The 17172-nt window shown below is 35.8% G+C and overlaps 1 protein-coding gene across 2 annotated transcripts in view; it reads right to left on the reverse strand.

The window, feature by feature from the left end:
- The window catches only part of LOC115454068 (mitochondrial coenzyme A transporter SLC25A42), a 27334-nt gene extending 15431 nt beyond the window's left edge, over positions 1–11903 (reverse strand). For both annotated transcript variants that reach the window (XR_005113980.1, XM_037447173.1), the window contains exons 1-3: positions 11680–11903; positions 5694–5778; positions 500–650 (exon numbers count right to left, since the gene is read on the reverse strand). Coding sequence is in view for 1 of the 2 variants with exons in the window: in XM_037447173.1 (XP_037303070.1) it covers positions 500–650; positions 5694–5751 (209 nt within the window). In the remaining variant the exon portion in view is untranslated. The remainder of the gene's footprint in view (positions 1–499; positions 651–5693; positions 5779–11679) is intronic.
- Between the last annotated feature and the right edge of the window lie 5269 nt (positions 11904–17172).

Here is a 17172-nt window from a genome sequence, read left to right on the forward strand (position 1 = left end):
TGGCCATTATAAGACAAGCGCACAGTGTCACGCAATTATAATTAGAGTTCTGTATGTTTGCTACTGTTTATGGGCGATCGTATCGCTTACCATCAGACGAGAATACTCGTCTCGGCATTTAAATGCAATAAAAGAGCGGAAGTACGAAGCGACATGGTCATGAAATTACGACCAAATAAAGATAAAAAAGGGAGAAGTGAACCTAAATCACTTATCTTCGTCTCACCGGACTATGAGAAGGAACAGAGAATGCTTGTGTATTGCACACACTCGTGCACTATAATATCTGTTGCTGATCTCCGTTGACATTGGCCGCCGTGGCCGAAATTTGGGTAAGTGAGATTCATTCAGCATTTACTCAGAAGCAGTATCACAAGCCCTTACACTTTGAAACTAGACTAATAAACTCCCTTCAGTTACACAAAAGCAGTATAACAGGCCCTAACACTTTGAAACTAGACTATTTCTCCCTCCCTATTTCCCCCTTCAATAAACTCACGATATTTGGAAGTTGATCTTGGTGCGGTCCAGCGGCGCGATGGCGGTCTTGGCTAATGCTCCTGCAGCAGCTCCAGCTACCAGCGACGTGACCACCATCTCACCGTGGCCCAGCCGCGGCCTCGCATCCTCACGGTGGGACTTATGGGAGTCTGTAAAAGAAAAGGCATTTGTTTTTCTTTTATTGCTTTGAATGATGAGCTTGCCGTTCTGATGGTAAGCGATACGACCGATAAACAGTAGATACCAACACCTTGAAATACAAAGTGTTTGGTATTCCACTGCGCTCGCCATCCTGAGACATATGTTAAGTCTTATTATGTCCAGTCCTACAATGTCTCAAACCGGAACACAACAGTGACTACACACTGCTTGACAGAAATAGACATTGCGGTGCTACCTACCCAGGCGAACTTTCACATCAGAGACCACCAGTACATTAATTACAAAAAATAAATCGGTTGTTGGTTTAATGGCAGTATAAATCGATATTCAGTCACAATTGCATAATCGGGAACGAATTATTATAGATGTAATAAAATTGCATACTTCAAAGATGTGTCCATTTTAATCAATACATTCGACATTGTAATCAGTGAATGATAACAACATATTGAATAATTAATTCCAGAAATAGGTATAATGTATGTACGATGAATTAAGAATCGATTCGTGGCCGTCCGTAGGAATTGACATTTCATTTTTTCAACATACTCAAATATAACTCATAATTTACATTTTATAAAACTAGATCTAAAATTATGAGATCCATTATTTTTATTTTTCCTAAAATTTGTTGTTTTCATTCATGATTTTCACTTTGAATTTTGTTTTATTCTGAAACGACGTAAGCACGAAATGACGTCATACATACGGCTCAAGACGTAATGACTTTTGCTTTGCATTAAAAAAAAGTGAAATGACAGTTTTTTTGTTTCCCTCCCTCGTGACCTCAGAACAAGAACAAGCATAGAAGGAATCTAAATTACCCTCATATACTTATCCTATTTTTTCAAATTGGCCAAAACCGTTGAAAAGAACGAGACAAATATTATGTTGGTAAGGTCGACATGCGTACACTTTAAAATAATCAAATGGTTACCTTTGGTCCTCTTTATGATGCCGAATTAAAAAGCAAATAAAATGTCAAATGTTCCAACTTGCCAATCTCAAAACAATGTCACAAACGCGCCCACACAATTTAGTTACGTTATACTTCAGCGCGTGCTTTTCAAAAGTGGCTACATGTTTTGTAATATTTTTGTTGTTAATTTTAATAAATACACAGTGCTGTTTAAATAAAATATAGCCCTAGGAACAAGCAATGGCCTGCGTTATTGTGGGGTGTAAATCTCATTCTTCTCATAAAGAAAATGAAACTGAAATCATCAGCTTCCATCGGTGAGTAAACAAAAAACCTAATATATTCGCTTAAACTCTGTACATAAGTGCAAAAAGTGTTATTAATTATACTTTATTATGCTGTAGTCATATTATAATCTGCTGTTGGTCATTCGATCCAGTCATTATTAAGTATTTTTCATTTTTACCAATTTACGTAGTCGTGTTCAATAGTGTTGTGCTGCATATTCTGTCGATAACATAGATGTTAGTATGTTGTAGTTTACTATTTTGCATAAATTGTCTTTTACTTTCCATATACGGGGGTGTAGTGGTAAAAGCCACTTGGAAACCGTGCGCGAAGGCTAGGGTCGAGAAAACTATCTGATTTCATAGTTTGTTTCATACAATGTGTTTCATTGCAGATTCCCCACAGATGATGCTATGAGGCAAAAATGGATCGTTGCCATAGCTCGTCCCAATTGGCATTGGAAAAAACAGCACCGTGTTTGCTCTAAGCATTTCGACAAAGTTTTATTAACATTGAAATAAGCTATCAAACATATGTCGCATGAATGATACCGCTGTGTTTTAATTTTACTGTCCCATTTTAGTAGCTTCTGTCAAATCTCACCTCTTGGGTATCTTTTAATGCCTAAGAAAGTCAGAAAAGAACAGAAGGCATACTGGCTTTCTCCTAGACGAAATTCCGGCCGATTTCTTGTTTGTTACTTACAGCGGTTTCCATTCGTTCCGAAATTTCTAACATTTTTTTAATTTAATAATCTAAATGCTAACTAAACCAGTTTTGTGTGAATAACAAGATGATTTCGGAAGGCATGGAAACTGCTGTGAATAGCAAATGAAAATTGGACAAAATTTACCTCGAGGAAAGCCGGTAGTTCTATAGTTTATTGTAATTTAACAGCTTCTTAACGAGTGCTTTTATATACCCAGACTTCTTTTGGTACTTGCATTCCAAATCAGGGTTTTGATATCTTTTTTTAGCCTTTATCTAAAATAGCAATTTGCAACGGTATTTTAGCAGGTCTGCGAATTTACCATAGCCGATAGACAAAGCATCTATCGATATCGATAAGATGTCAGAAGGGATCGCAACACAATTAAATTTCTAGCTGTTTAAGACAGAGTACACTCAAATGTCATAGTGTTACTTCTATGCTTGTCATTGTTCTGAGCTCGTGACCTGAGCTCGTGACGGACCTATTGTAATATTGACTCTGAGTATTGACATTTGATATTCACAAATGACGGTGTCTTAGTTTTTTTTAAATGAATAGTAAGGTGGACCAAGGAACAACTTCATTCAACCTACCAACCATACCAACCAAAGTATGTATGACGTCATATCGCATTTATCGTTCTTAAGTTTTTTCTTCGAAATTACGTATCAAAAAAATATAAAAAAAATCATAATCGAACTCACAGTAGAAAAATTAACAAACGGTATGTTTGTTTTAGGCACGTTTACATTTTGAAATGTTATTAATTGCCGTTTTAATTTGGGAGGGATTTTTTTAAAGTTATCGCCAACTGTGCTTGAGGGGTCGCCATTTTACTAAGCGTTTGTTCCAATAAGTTTGATCTAACATAATCGTTGATGTTTCATCTCCTAGTGACCGAGAGCTGAGGTTCGTAACCCGTTAGTGGGTTACCATCAAGTCGCTTAATTTTCAAGGGTTGCTAACTTCGATATATATGTACTACGTACTAGATTTGGCGTTCCGAACATTCACTATGTTCTACTGAATGAACTGCAATCCATTCAAACTTTTAGTATGGTCAATATTGACAGCTTGTGGTTGTTGAGTGGCGCTCATGATATAAGAACTCGAGTCTAAATGTAAACCTGGATTTGAATAAAAAATATTAGTCAAATAAGTATAATTATTTGTTCAAGTGAATAAATAGGTTATAAGTGACGTTTTGCCATTTTAGTTCAGATTTTGAACAAATAGTTTATATGGACGTTCGTGTCTATAGAATATACGTCAATGGTTGAGTACGTCTAAAGCGCTCACACGCTAGTCCGGTTTGTATAAGCCAGCCCTCGTTAGGCTAACAAACGTAATGTTAAAAAAAGTTCGATATATCATTGGACTTAAACTTTTAACCTGGCCGATGTTATCTTCACCGTTATCAGTGACAAGGACGCTTATCATTGCAATATACACGCGGAGTTTACACTCATTATCAAGAGGTTTGTTTGTTTTTAAATTTATTTAATTACTGGTAGGTCTCTCATATGTAAGAGTCCGCGTAGGTACCATCGCAATGTCTATTTCTAGCAAGCAGTGTGTAGTCACTGTTGTGTTCCGGTTTGAACATTGCAGCCAGTGTGACTACTGGACATATTGAGACGTCTCATGTCTCAGGATGGCGAGCGCAGTGGAATTCCAAATTCCAAATACTTTGTAATTCAAGGTGTTGGTGTTTCTACTGTTTATCAGTTGTATCGCTTACCATGGCAACGGCAAGCTCGTCTCGTCATTCAAAGCAATAAAAAAAGAACGTTTGCTTGAATTATAATTTTTAGTGTAATGCTCGACTTTTAAGTTCTTTCTGATATTGCCGGACATGCGCTCTTACCACCTGTAATATGTATATTAACTAGCTTTTGTTCGCGGCTCAGCCCGCGTAAAAGAGTTTTCCGAGATAATTCTTCCGGACTTACTTGATACGTATTGATATATTATGACCAAATTGCACAAAATCATTATAAATTGTAGCCTATGTGTTATTCTGATGTACAACCAATATTACAGTATAGTTTCAGCCAAATCCGTTCAGTAGTTTTCTCGCGAAAGAGGAACAAACATATATACATAATCACAAAATTTCGCATTTATAATATTAGTAGGATAGATAGATCAACATGCTCCAAAAACAAGCTGCAATCCATACGTCTATTATATTGAGCAGAGTGTTAGGGGACACGTTTTTCGTACACGGGGAACAACAGGGAGACTGAATCACCTCTTCCCTGAAGGTATCAGGGCGGGTGGTCAATAAACCCGAGCAAAAAAGCTAGAGTCAGAGAAAACTCTGAAAGTTGAAGTAGAATAGAAACTGGTGTGAGACGGAACGATTTTGGGAAACACGTGTTACATATACATCTTATCTAACTGATAAGCATCCCTTAGGACAGAGGTTACCAATCTTTGTTTTCTCATAGACCACTTTTATAATAAGGTACTTGACTGTGTTTGATTTGTGTTTTTTTAATATGTAACAATTAGTACAAAAGAGATATGCTGTGAAAACAGCATTAAAATTCGATAACAAATGAGGCAGTAATTAATATTTCATATATTGCTACGTGCAGGAGTGCGTGTGGAGTGGGGATATCGCTCCATCTCTTTCTTTCACACGCAGCATAATGCCCGCTGATGTCACATGCAAGTATTTCGTCCCTTTTCTGTTTTTCGACACCCCTCCTACCTAATTTCATTGCCTTATAACTTGTAATTTTTTTAACAGTTTTAATGATTTCTATTTTACAATTTATATAACGTACATAGTTTATAAAAGTTATAGAAGATATCATTACGCAGCAAGACAGTATATAATAAAGATTTTTTTTTCACATATCACTTGTTTTTGAATAGACATGACTTTTTTATAAAATTTTTAAATTATTTATTTATTTATTTAAACACTTTATTGTCCATCAACACCGTAGGGAAAAATAAATATACAACAGAGATGATGAAACAACAGGAAGTACAAATGGCGGTCTTATCGCTATCGGCGATTTCTTCCAGACAACCTTTGGATGGATTTAAAATAACTAGGAATTATACCAGGACTACGGAGTTTCTGCAGGTACTCACCATGATGTGCGGGTCTTTCATCATGCAGAATGGGGACGCGGGCCTCACCGACCGCCATTGTACACGGCCACTATCGCAACCTCATCTGAAAGAGAAAAAGCTTAAAGTCAAACCCCCTTATTCATAGACGTTATTTATCTAAGGACGGAGCATTGCTGTGATAACAAGTCTGTTTCTCAGTGCTGACGGCATGGCAGCCTTCGCAGTGCGTAGACATAGGGCCGTTATGATTGGGTCTCACTGTTGGGCACGTGCCTCCTCTGCTACTGAGAGAGATCAGGCCTTAGTCCACCACCCTGTAGTGCGGATTGGTAGACTTCACACACTGAAATTCCTATAGAGAACTTCTCAGGTATGCAGGTTTCCTTACGATGTTTTCCTTCAGCATTGAAGCAAGCGATAATTCACAAAGAACACACATATTTTTTTAGAAAAGTCAATGGTGTGTTGGGATTTGAACCTACGGATATTCGTCTCGGCAGTCCGTTCCACACCCAACTAGGCTACCGTCGCTTCTAAGGCTCAGGGTTTCTACTTAATTATAAAAGGCAGCAAATATCCTGAAGACTTGAATCCCAGATGGGGCAGTGATATTGAATTTTTCTGCTTAGCATCGGTCCGGAGTCTGAAATTTGGGCCAGATATGAAAAGAGGGCGCCCTGGTCGCACCTCTGCCTACCTCTTTTTGGATCAAGGTGCTCTATGGGTTTGTTTTTTTTAAATTTACAAAACTACATTTTTAATATAATTCACTAATAAATATTATTGATTAAGGGGGATTATATAATTGATTATAGGGGTTCTCACCCCCGCCCTACCCCCTCTTCCCCAAGGGAAATGAAGTGTTTGACTGACTTTCTTTTAGCAAATAAATATGAATGTCATTCAATACGCTTTTTGGTTTTTTTTTTAATCCTCACACCATTAGCAAAACTCGGCTACGGCCGTCTTATCATTCCTTAAATGGCAATAAATTATTATACGTAATGAATTCGATTAAGCAACTTGTGTCTTCTATCTACTGGATACACTTGACCTTTCGGCACTGCTTTATACCATTCACCAGCAGGTCTACTTACGCTGGTCTTGCCACACGTATAGCTACGTATGTTACGCACTCTCTTATCGCTTGTCGGCCCATTGAGATTTTTATCATAATGCTATCAATGCGTTACTAACGAAAAAAATAATTATCACTTACACAGTAAAAAACGAGGCTTGTACGACCTTTTCTTTCTAGAGTATAAAGCGAATGCGCACGCGCAGGTATATGAAAAGTTGTAGTGTAAAGCAGACGAGTGTTTATGATTTATTTGTGTGCGTTAGTCTATATATATAAAAATTAATCCCTATTTCCCTTGGTCACGCCATCACGCGTAGAGGGCTGGACCGATTTCACTATTTTTTTTTGTTGTGTTTGTTATTGTCAGGAGAAGGTTCGTGTGTAAGAAAAAAATCAAAAACTACGCGGATAATTAGAAAATTTAAGAAAAATTAACGAAAATATTAATTTTATATAACTGTCAATTGTTTGAAATAACTGTCAGCGGTTGACAGAATGCGCGCTGCAAATTCATAGTTAAGACCGGACAACGTCTGTCGGGTCAACTAGTAACTATATAAGACAGTATAGTGTGTTTCTATGTGGTCAGTGGCTGATTTGCCCTAAGGCCTAGTAGGTCCGGGCCAAGGGCGGTAAATCGGGCCAAAAAAGACTGATACAAGAAATAACTCAAATACAAAGTATCTTAATGTATTAAAGGCTCGCGTACCTTATGTTCGTAATCTTTAGGTGCTGAGAAAGGGGCGGCACAAGGCCTAGACCGGCTAGGACTGCATATCCGCTACTGTATGTAGTGGCGAAAGTTGGAACCAAAAAAGAACCCAACACAAAACAGTTACTAATATAGTTTGTTCAGAAAGAAAACCGTCATGGCCGAAAAGTGAACTTTCGAATTTTACACAGCAACCCTTCCCCGGCATTGGGTAAATGTTAAACTCATTCGTCATGTCGTATTGCCTTGTTATAAACGATCTTGCGTGTTATTTTTAAGGATTTTTTGTATAGAAACATACTAGAATTGAACAAAAGAGGTCAACTCCTGGGTCCTCTCTGGTTTGCCGGCAAACCTGACAGCTACAGGACATTACGCGTGTCACGGAAAAATAACCTTATTATGTAGGATATAAGGTTATATTCCTGTGACACACGTAAATGTCAATGTAGCTGTCATGTTTGCCGGGAAACATTGAGATGCTTCACGGCAAAGTAGAGACCTCAAATCCGACGACAGTTCTCTTTCTGAACACACTATATGCATCAATGCGGTCCGAAATCGTTCTAATGATAATTAGATTCTACATAAAGAAAAGTCGACATCGGGTTGGATGGACCCTTCGGCACTGCTATGTAGTAGTTACGTAAAGTGACAGATTTTTATTGCTTTGAATGACAAGACGAGCTTGCCGTTCTGATGGTAAGCGATACGACCGATAAACAGTAGATACCAACACCTTGAATTACAAAGTATTGTTTGGTATTCCACTGCCAAATGTCAATATTACAATAGATACGTCACAACTGTCACTTTGAAAGAGTGAGAGAGAGACAAAAAAAACTGCCACTTCACTTCTTTTTTACGGCAAAGCAAAGATCATTGCGTCTTGAGCCGTATATATGACGTCATCTGGTGCTGACGTCGTTTTAGAATAAAACAAAATTCAAAGTGAAAATCATGAATGAAATATCAGAGTTTTGAAAACAGAAAAAACATGGGTCTCATAATTTTAAATCTAGTTTCATAAAATATAAACATTTGAGTCTGTTGAAAAAATTAAATGTCAATTCTTTTTTAATGCCTCTTCTATACTTGCTACACTTTATATATTCGAAACATTCTTTGTTTTTATTTTTAGCACACTTACGCTGGTCATTCACATTCACACGGCAATGAACAGGATAAAAATACGAAGCATATTCCTGTTTACAAATATTTATATTATGATAATGATTTCTTATGTTTACGCGAATGTTAGATATTAAAATAATATGAAGCGGTTTAAGTCTGCAGGTTCAGAAAATTCAAGGGGACACACTTCTGAATTTTCTAAAAATTATGTGTGTATTCTTTATGAATTATCGCTTGCTTTAATGGTGAAGGAAAACATCTTGAGGAAACCTGCATACCTTAGAAGTTCTCTATTGGGATTTTGAGGGTTTGTGAAGTCTACCAATCCGCACTAGGCCAGCGTGGTGGACTAAGGCCTAACCCCTTTCAGTAGTAGAGGAGGCCCGAGCAGCAGAGGAACAGTATATGATACAGGACTGATATTATTATTATTATAAGCGGTTTATATGTATTACAATTTTCTCCCGTTTCGAAGACTGCAACCTTCATGGTCATGGGGTGGACTGAGGTGTTGGTCATCCACACTCAGTTACAATATCAACTTATATTTGCTAATTTATCTCACAAAAATTTATTAAGTTTATGGTTTTACGAAAGTAACTAATCAGTTCTTGTTGTGGCTTAAGTGCTTTCTCGAGGCATGGGGTTACACCAGCAATGTCCTTTAGAGCTGCGACTGAGTAATTTTTAATATGGAAAAACTAAGTCACAATTATTTTTTGGCCTGACCCAGGATTCGACCACACAACCTCAGTGCATTAGTCATACTTATTTTAAGTATGCAAATGAGGTAGTGGAAATTAGGCATGACTTAAAACCTTGTTGTTACATTAAGTAAGTGTTTCCGACGTTTCGTTCAAGACTGCCAATTCTCATTCTATTGTTTTACCTTGACCAGGGAAAACCTTCTGTGCGGTCAAGTTTGCGTTGCCTTTTTAATTTTACAAGCTAGCTAAATAATTGTTACCTATACTATGTTATTTATTAAGTTATTAGTCTGTAAGCTTTCCTGAAATAATAAAATAAGAAATAAAAATTACAAGAAATTAGTTCCATATTTTACTAAATACAGAGGTTTTTATTTTCTTGCTCAGACTATGTATGGGGTGTACAAATAAAATAAGCTTGTTAATGTCACTGCTTTATTGTTACGAGTTATATGAATGAGACAGTGTATGAACGTTAACTAACTTAAGTAATAATTAGTAATATGAAATATACATTGCAGTGTTAATAAAATAATGACCTATTTCAAAATTGTTAATTTGTGGCAGTTGTCGGAAAACTAATTATTGTTTGCTACCTTTTATTTTCAAGTTGTTATAAAATTGACCTTGTTAAAGGTAGGTAAACAATGAAATCTATAGTATGAAAAAACTAAAAGGTCACAAACAGAAATTGGTTGTTTGACGATTCCCACAACTTGGCAATTTTGGAATGGGTCATTATTTTATTAAAAGTATGACATATAAAACTGCAATATGTGCAAAAATCCACACAAACTATAATGTATTTATTGAAGATTACTGTTTTTCTAGTATTATATTCAAACCCAGGATGACATAAAATTGTGTTTATCTCATACACATTGAACAGTATCGGTAACAAAGATGGTGAAGGAAAACATCGTGAGGAAACCTGCACATCTGAGAAGTGCTCTATAGGAATTTCGAAGGTGTGTGAAGTCTACCAATCAGCACTACAGCATGGTGGACTAAGGCCTAATCCCTCTCAGTAGTAGAGGAGGCCCGTGCCCAACAGTGGGACAGTATATACAGGGCTGATATTATATATTATTATTTACATGTAACAACGGCTGAGCTTCTTAAAAGATACTAAGATCTTCATTGATAGGTGAAGTCAAGCCAACATTTTTGTTCTTTACTATCAGACCAGATACATTTCCGTCGACCTTCAGTTTTTGATAATGCTTTCGATTCAGTTTTTGATTATTAAACAGTATAGTTAGTTATAGACCGGACATTAGAAGCAATTTGTGTTGCAAAAAGTTATTACTAATTGGTAGTAAATCATGTGTGTATTCTTTGTGAATTTATCGTTCGATTTAACGGTGAAGGAAAACATTGTGAGGAAACCTGCACATCTGAGAAGTTCTCTATAGGAATTTCGAAGGTGTGTGAAGTCTACCAACCCGCACTAGGCCAGCGTGGTGGACTAAGGCCTAATCCCTCTCAATAGTAGAGGAGGCCCGTGCTCAGCAGTGGGCAAGTATATAATACAGGGCTGATATTATTATTATTATTATTAATTGGTAGTAAGTTGTCTTATTTGAAATGTTGGTGTAACAAGATGTCACAGCCTCCTTAGTTATTAATACACAAATAACATATTTATATAGGCATTAAAAATGAACATGAAAAAATATGAAGTATTTTATATTGATGTTTTGCTATTTCACGGTAGATTGAGTATACATCGAATAAGCGCAACCTTTTTGTATGTTGATGTATCACAAAATCTTAAGACTCTGGTTTTCCACTTGAAAATATATTATTGGAACTGTGCCCAGTTTGGGGATAAATTTTCCTTTTATAGTTTTATAACCATGTACCTGTTAGGTGATCAGAGGTCATACATTAATAGTTTATCATGATGACTTTTTAAACTTAAATCCAAAGAGTATCAATTCCAACCTTTGACTCACATTTATTACTATAAAAATGCACATTATTGCCTGACCTTAGCATTGAACCCAGAACATAACATCAAAAAGGCACTGATCTTGTAATCTTGGCTTATTATAAATGTGCCTTTGCCTACACTCAAACAAATGGAGAGGTTCATACTTGAATTAATCTTATCAATATAGATAATTATTTCATAATATATGTATTGAATAAACATTTCTTGTTATAGTAAACATCACTCAATAATGCATCTGAATGCATCATTCGTATGCATTTATGTACACAAGGGGAAATGACAGCACATGTTAGTAAATATGGCAGAAAAAGTTATTTTTAGCGCATAGGGCAAAGTCTATTTTAGATAACCTTCATGGTTATGACAATTAAAAAAGTATTAATAGCGAATTAAAAAAGGTATTTTTTACTTACGATTTTAAAATCCTGTATGATTAAAACTTAACACGCACTGAAACTGAGTTATTCAATTATAGACGATAATTATTATTTTATTATTGCAGTGTTGTTTATGAGAATTTTCTTAATATTAAAGAAATTCTTAACTACACTGTTCACGTAATTCGTGAATTTCGAATTTCCACAGAACACACGAATTACTGTCAGACGTCAACTGTCCAATCGAGTTGGTTTCGAATGACAGTTTAATGTTGCAAGCTTATGATTTTAATTACTACTATTTTTTTATAAATAAATCGGGGTTTAAACAACTTGCAGAAGTCATCTTCAGCAAGCAATTTTTATCGTGTAAAAAGCCCAGCTAAGCTTACTGTTGCAAATTTTGAAGCTTGCAGGACTTGCAGCCAATCGTATATGTAAAGAATTAATGAAATATCATCGCTAGTGTAAATGCATATCGAAGTTCTGAGATTTATTGCTGCAATAACTAAATTTAAGATGAAGTGAATAATATGCTGTTATAAATACCTATATATCATATGCGACATTATTCTATAAGAATTGTGTTTTATCGGTGGAAAAAAAGAAATATGGCTTACTATGGTTTTCAGTCACATGTAATAAAAAACGCTCTTCATGTGAATTGCTTACGAAATGAATATTGGGCCTTTGAAGAAAATTACTCCGTATAATACTTTGTGAATCAAAATTGGTTGCTGTTTAGAGAACCTTGGTTCAAGTAGTTTTCTGGTATCCACAACAGTTTTGGATACCTGCATGTTTATTCTAGAAATTATGCAAAACATTATAAATTGTTCAACAAATAAAATTCAATTTCAATTCAAATATTTATTGTAAAATAATGCTCGCATAAGCATTCCAGACGCATCAACCAAATAATGCATAAATACTTTAACAAATAAAAAACAATAAATACTATTTATATTTTATTGCTAATTAAGTAAATTCCACGTTTCAGAACATTCTCTGAATGGTACGTTTTATTTTCTGACAACACCATGCCATTGAAGATTCATTCAACAATCACATTGCTCAATAGAAGTGTCCTATTAGACGTAGGTATATAGTGTGTACCTCAGGTATATACAATCGTACTATGATATCTATATATTTCAGCAGAGCCGTGTGTATTCAATAAAAATAATTGTGAGCGTGCACGAACTGTAGTGGCAGGATAAAACCGACACAAGCGCCATATTGTAGATAGAAAAAGAAACTTAGGTAACCAGCTCATAATTCTTTTTTTGAATACGACAAAAATTATAAAATATAGATGGCAGCTAAATTACTACACTGTTTAATGTCTTTGGTTCCGGCTGATTGTTGACAGGCAGCGAGGGCAGAATGTTTTTTTTAGTTGGGATCCATTTATTCAAAATTATAAGGTTATGTTCACTTAATTATGGATTTGTTAATATTTAATACTAACTACAAAACTTATTTATTTTTACAACTTACGTTGTAAGATATTTCTAAATGCCTTTGAAACTAATACACGTCGCTTTTCACATAACCACGGAAAGTAAGTAGGTACTATTCTTGAGAATGTAAAAGAATATTTCTTACATTATTTGCTTTCTTTATTTTTCGTGTTGTAGCATGTAGATATGTAACAATCCATTAGCAACACATGAAATGTTATTTTTCATTTGTTTTATTAATATTTTACAATGCCAAGTATTGTTTGATAAGATTCATATTGCGCCACTAGATGGCAGCACTTTCGTCGTGCAAGTTGCACGTATTCAATTTTTTGCCCATATGGGAAATATTGTTTTTTTTTATATAGATGGTGCTGGCATCTGTTGGTGCTATGCATTGATATATTGATTTAGAAACTTTCTAAAGCGAAAGGCTAGTAACGTGGGCGATGTCGGGAGCAAAACCTATTATATGATAAAACTAGAAGTAACACAAATTTCTATTCGAAACACGCTCTTTCACCCTCGAAGTATGTACAGTCAGTCCCAAAAGTACCTGAACATATTCGAAACTATGCTTTTACACATTAACTTCAATCGAGAAGTCTTTTTCTTTATCAAACATAAAGTACACTCTTTGAAGTTTATTTAAATGAAGAAAAAAATATTGTTGATAAGGACACATGACTATACTGTAAGCATTATGGAAGCATAACTCTAATAAAAGACATGTTTGTTATAGTATTTCTAATATATACATTAATTGTAGTTTAAGTTGAATGCACTGTCGCACGCATCCGATGGCGAACAGTCGCCGAGGCAAGATCTAAGATATTTCCTCCTACTTGCCAGCCCGAGCTGGTTACTTCGGTTTGTACCTAGTCTTTTGTATAAACATAAACTTTATCCCTAATTTAAAATCTCTATAGTTATATAAGTAATTTTAATAGTTGTTTAGAAATAATAATTATTCTTATTCTTTGTTTTGACGTATCATAAGTGCAACTTTGTTCGCCTACATGATAAATAAAGTATTTTATTTTTTTATTTTTTATTTTTATTGAATTATAGTGTGTATTTGAGTGGTAATATAGTGTTTAATTACTGGGTTGAACCTTACAATACAGATTTATTTTTATTTCTAATCATATATATTAACATTGTACGTCACGTCAACAAAGCATGTGCAGTTGAAACTGTACAAAGCAGCGGAACAAGCGCACGCACTCTTCACCTGCATTCCTGAGTCTAACACACTAAAGGGTTGTGAAATAAAACTCACATATATAGTATAACTTTATTAAGTCAAATGTTACGTCACTACGCTAGCACCAGCTCCCTCGCGCCCCCCTCCCGCCCCCTCTCGCGTCCGTCTCACTATACTGTTGTATATGCGATTGTAAACGCTGAGTTGAACGGATTTAGTGGTACACAAGCCGTATGATTATAGCTTTCCTCGATAAATGGGTTATAAAATAGTAAAAGAACTTTTCAATTCAAACCAGTTCTTGAGATAAGCGCGTTCAAACTCTTTAGCTTCTTATTACAATAAAGTATGCGGCCTACCTACATAAACTTATATTGCCCATACCTATATAAAAAATGTCTGATTTGTCTACCAATAAAAAAGAAAAAAAATACTTAAGCGGGCTCCCCAAACCCCATAAATCAATGTATTTGACCCTAACAGACGCAGGCCTGTCGCGGGAGGGGCCGCACCTTACATAGCATGCAAGCAATCTATACTATATTATATGACATCGACCAGAAAATCAATAAATACTTCAACTCCTGTTAATCTGAGGCTAATGAATTAAAAGGCGAAAATTCAGAACGAATCGTATGGCAATTCAATTCAGTTGAACATAGTGAATGTTCGGAACGTCAAATCTAGTACGCAGTAATGTCCTCCTAGCCGAATTTCGACCACGGCGGCCAATCTCAACGAAGATCAGCCACGCAGGAGATATTATAGTGCACGAGTGTGTGCGCAATACACAAGCACTCTCTGTTCCTTCACTCTCATAGTTCGGTGAGACAAGCCGACATGACCGGAGAGAGATCAGGCGCAGGACCAACGGCTTTACTTTCCGAGGCACGGGGGTATCACACCGCCAACTTCCTGACTCCGAGCTACGACTGAGAAATTTTTAAGATGGAAAAATCCAGTCATAATTGTTTTGGCCCGACCCGACATTCGAACCCAGGATCTCATGCATATTAGTATATATGTCGGGTTCTCTTTCAGAATATTTCCTCTTCGCCACTGTACACAAGCTCTCACATACGATACACCTACTATCATGTGTTCTAGCAATTGTTACGCGCCGCTATCCTAGCCGATGACATCGGGCGTTTCCGGAAGTATTCGGCTGCTCGGCTGGCAGAAGATATGTCACGCGGCGACTATTCTATTCTCTCTGGCTGGAAGTTGTCAAAAAAATGTCTAAAATTGTATTCTCTAATTATTTTGCTAATATAATGTTTACTGTAAAAAGAGCGTTTAACACTATTTTCTTCTAGAAACTGGGTGAAAGAGGGTAGTTCCAATGGTCCTTCGAACCGGAATATTTATTGGTTTCCTGGTCATTTCAATAGATTAGTAACAGAAACATTAACAATATTAAGATGTTTTCGGAATATTCTTTTACAATAAATTGTACTCTTTCTACTTTATTGCTTATCATACGAGGCAAGACATTCTCAACTTTATTTTTAAACATTTAAGGTCGTTATTGCTATGCTAACCTCGATTATAACACATGAATATAGAAATAAGTAGCGAATGGATTGCCACACGATATTGACACTTATAGTCTTATTAAGAAAGTCCTGCATCGTATAACTTAGCGATATGTACATTTGGGGTCGTGGCCCCGTGACCCCCAACTGAATACATGTCTGTTTTAGGCCAGTTTATGGACTTTATCTTTTCATAAACATATTCAACGTCACAAGAGCAAGAACTACCTATACGGAGCTTAATGTAACTGTCTCACGATTTTAGCCCTTATTACAATAGCAATAAGGACTAATTTGCATGCGTACACAAACTATAAGTCTTAAACAGACTGTTTTTTTATACCATCGACAGTGACGTCACTATTCGCCATTATAATGTAAATATATGAACTTTAAGATTCTTGATTTTAGGCCTTATTACAATAGTAATAAGGGTGTCATGTATGCTAATTTTAAACTTAATTTTGCATTTTTAATGTGGTTAAACAGTGACGTCACTACTGATGGTATTTTTTATTTCAAAAAAGGGAGATTCTCAATCCGTGTATAATTTTATTACATTATGATGGCATATTTGGCCAATCGAATATCAACTTTGTACATAAAGTACACAGAGTCGACATTGCTTTGCCTAAAAGGTGCATTGACAAATATACCAACAGTGCCAGCACACACTTCCAACAACAGCGTCATTTAAATTTCGAACGTATTCATTTGCGCATAAAAACGATTTTCCAACGCAGAATTATCTTCCCACTTAAACTAAGGTACTTCCCGCTCTCAAATCAGATATTTAGTAATACTGGATGGTACTTAAAAATAAACAGTTCTCAGAAAGTTGAAAAAAAAAAACAAAATTCAGTATCGCTATAGCAGCGGTTCCCAAACTTTTTCTTCTCATAGACCCCTTTCAAAATTTTGCTGGTTCCGGTTCCCTTTTTTTTAGCGTGAAGTCTACCCGCACTACAGCGTGGTGGACTAAGGCCTAATCCCTCAGTAGAGGAGGTCCAGTGGAACAGTATACAGGGTCATTTTGACACCGCGTTACTAAATGAAACCACATACTTATCTACTTGGAAATAACACTACAATAAGTTACTTGAGCCGTGGATGTAAAATAAAAAAGTGTAACGAACAAAATAAATATTAATGAAAAGTAATTTTCATTTTACGCGCCCCAAAGCTATTACTACGACTGTAAGATAATTCGTTGCAGCGACATCACACTTTCAGTCAGAAATACACCCACGCACACGCCATATTTGCATTAAACTAATGATGGAAAAATCAGAAAACTAAAACCAGGATTTTTGGTGTAAATATT

The sequence above is a fragment of the Manduca sexta genome, unplaced genomic scaffold (genome assembly GCF_014839805.1).
Source record: "Manduca sexta isolate Smith_Timp_Sample1 unplaced genomic scaffold, JHU_Msex_v1.0 HiC_scaffold_63, whole genome shotgun sequence".
Taxonomy (NCBI): Eukaryota; Metazoa; Arthropoda; class Insecta; order Lepidoptera; family Sphingidae; genus Manduca; species Manduca sexta.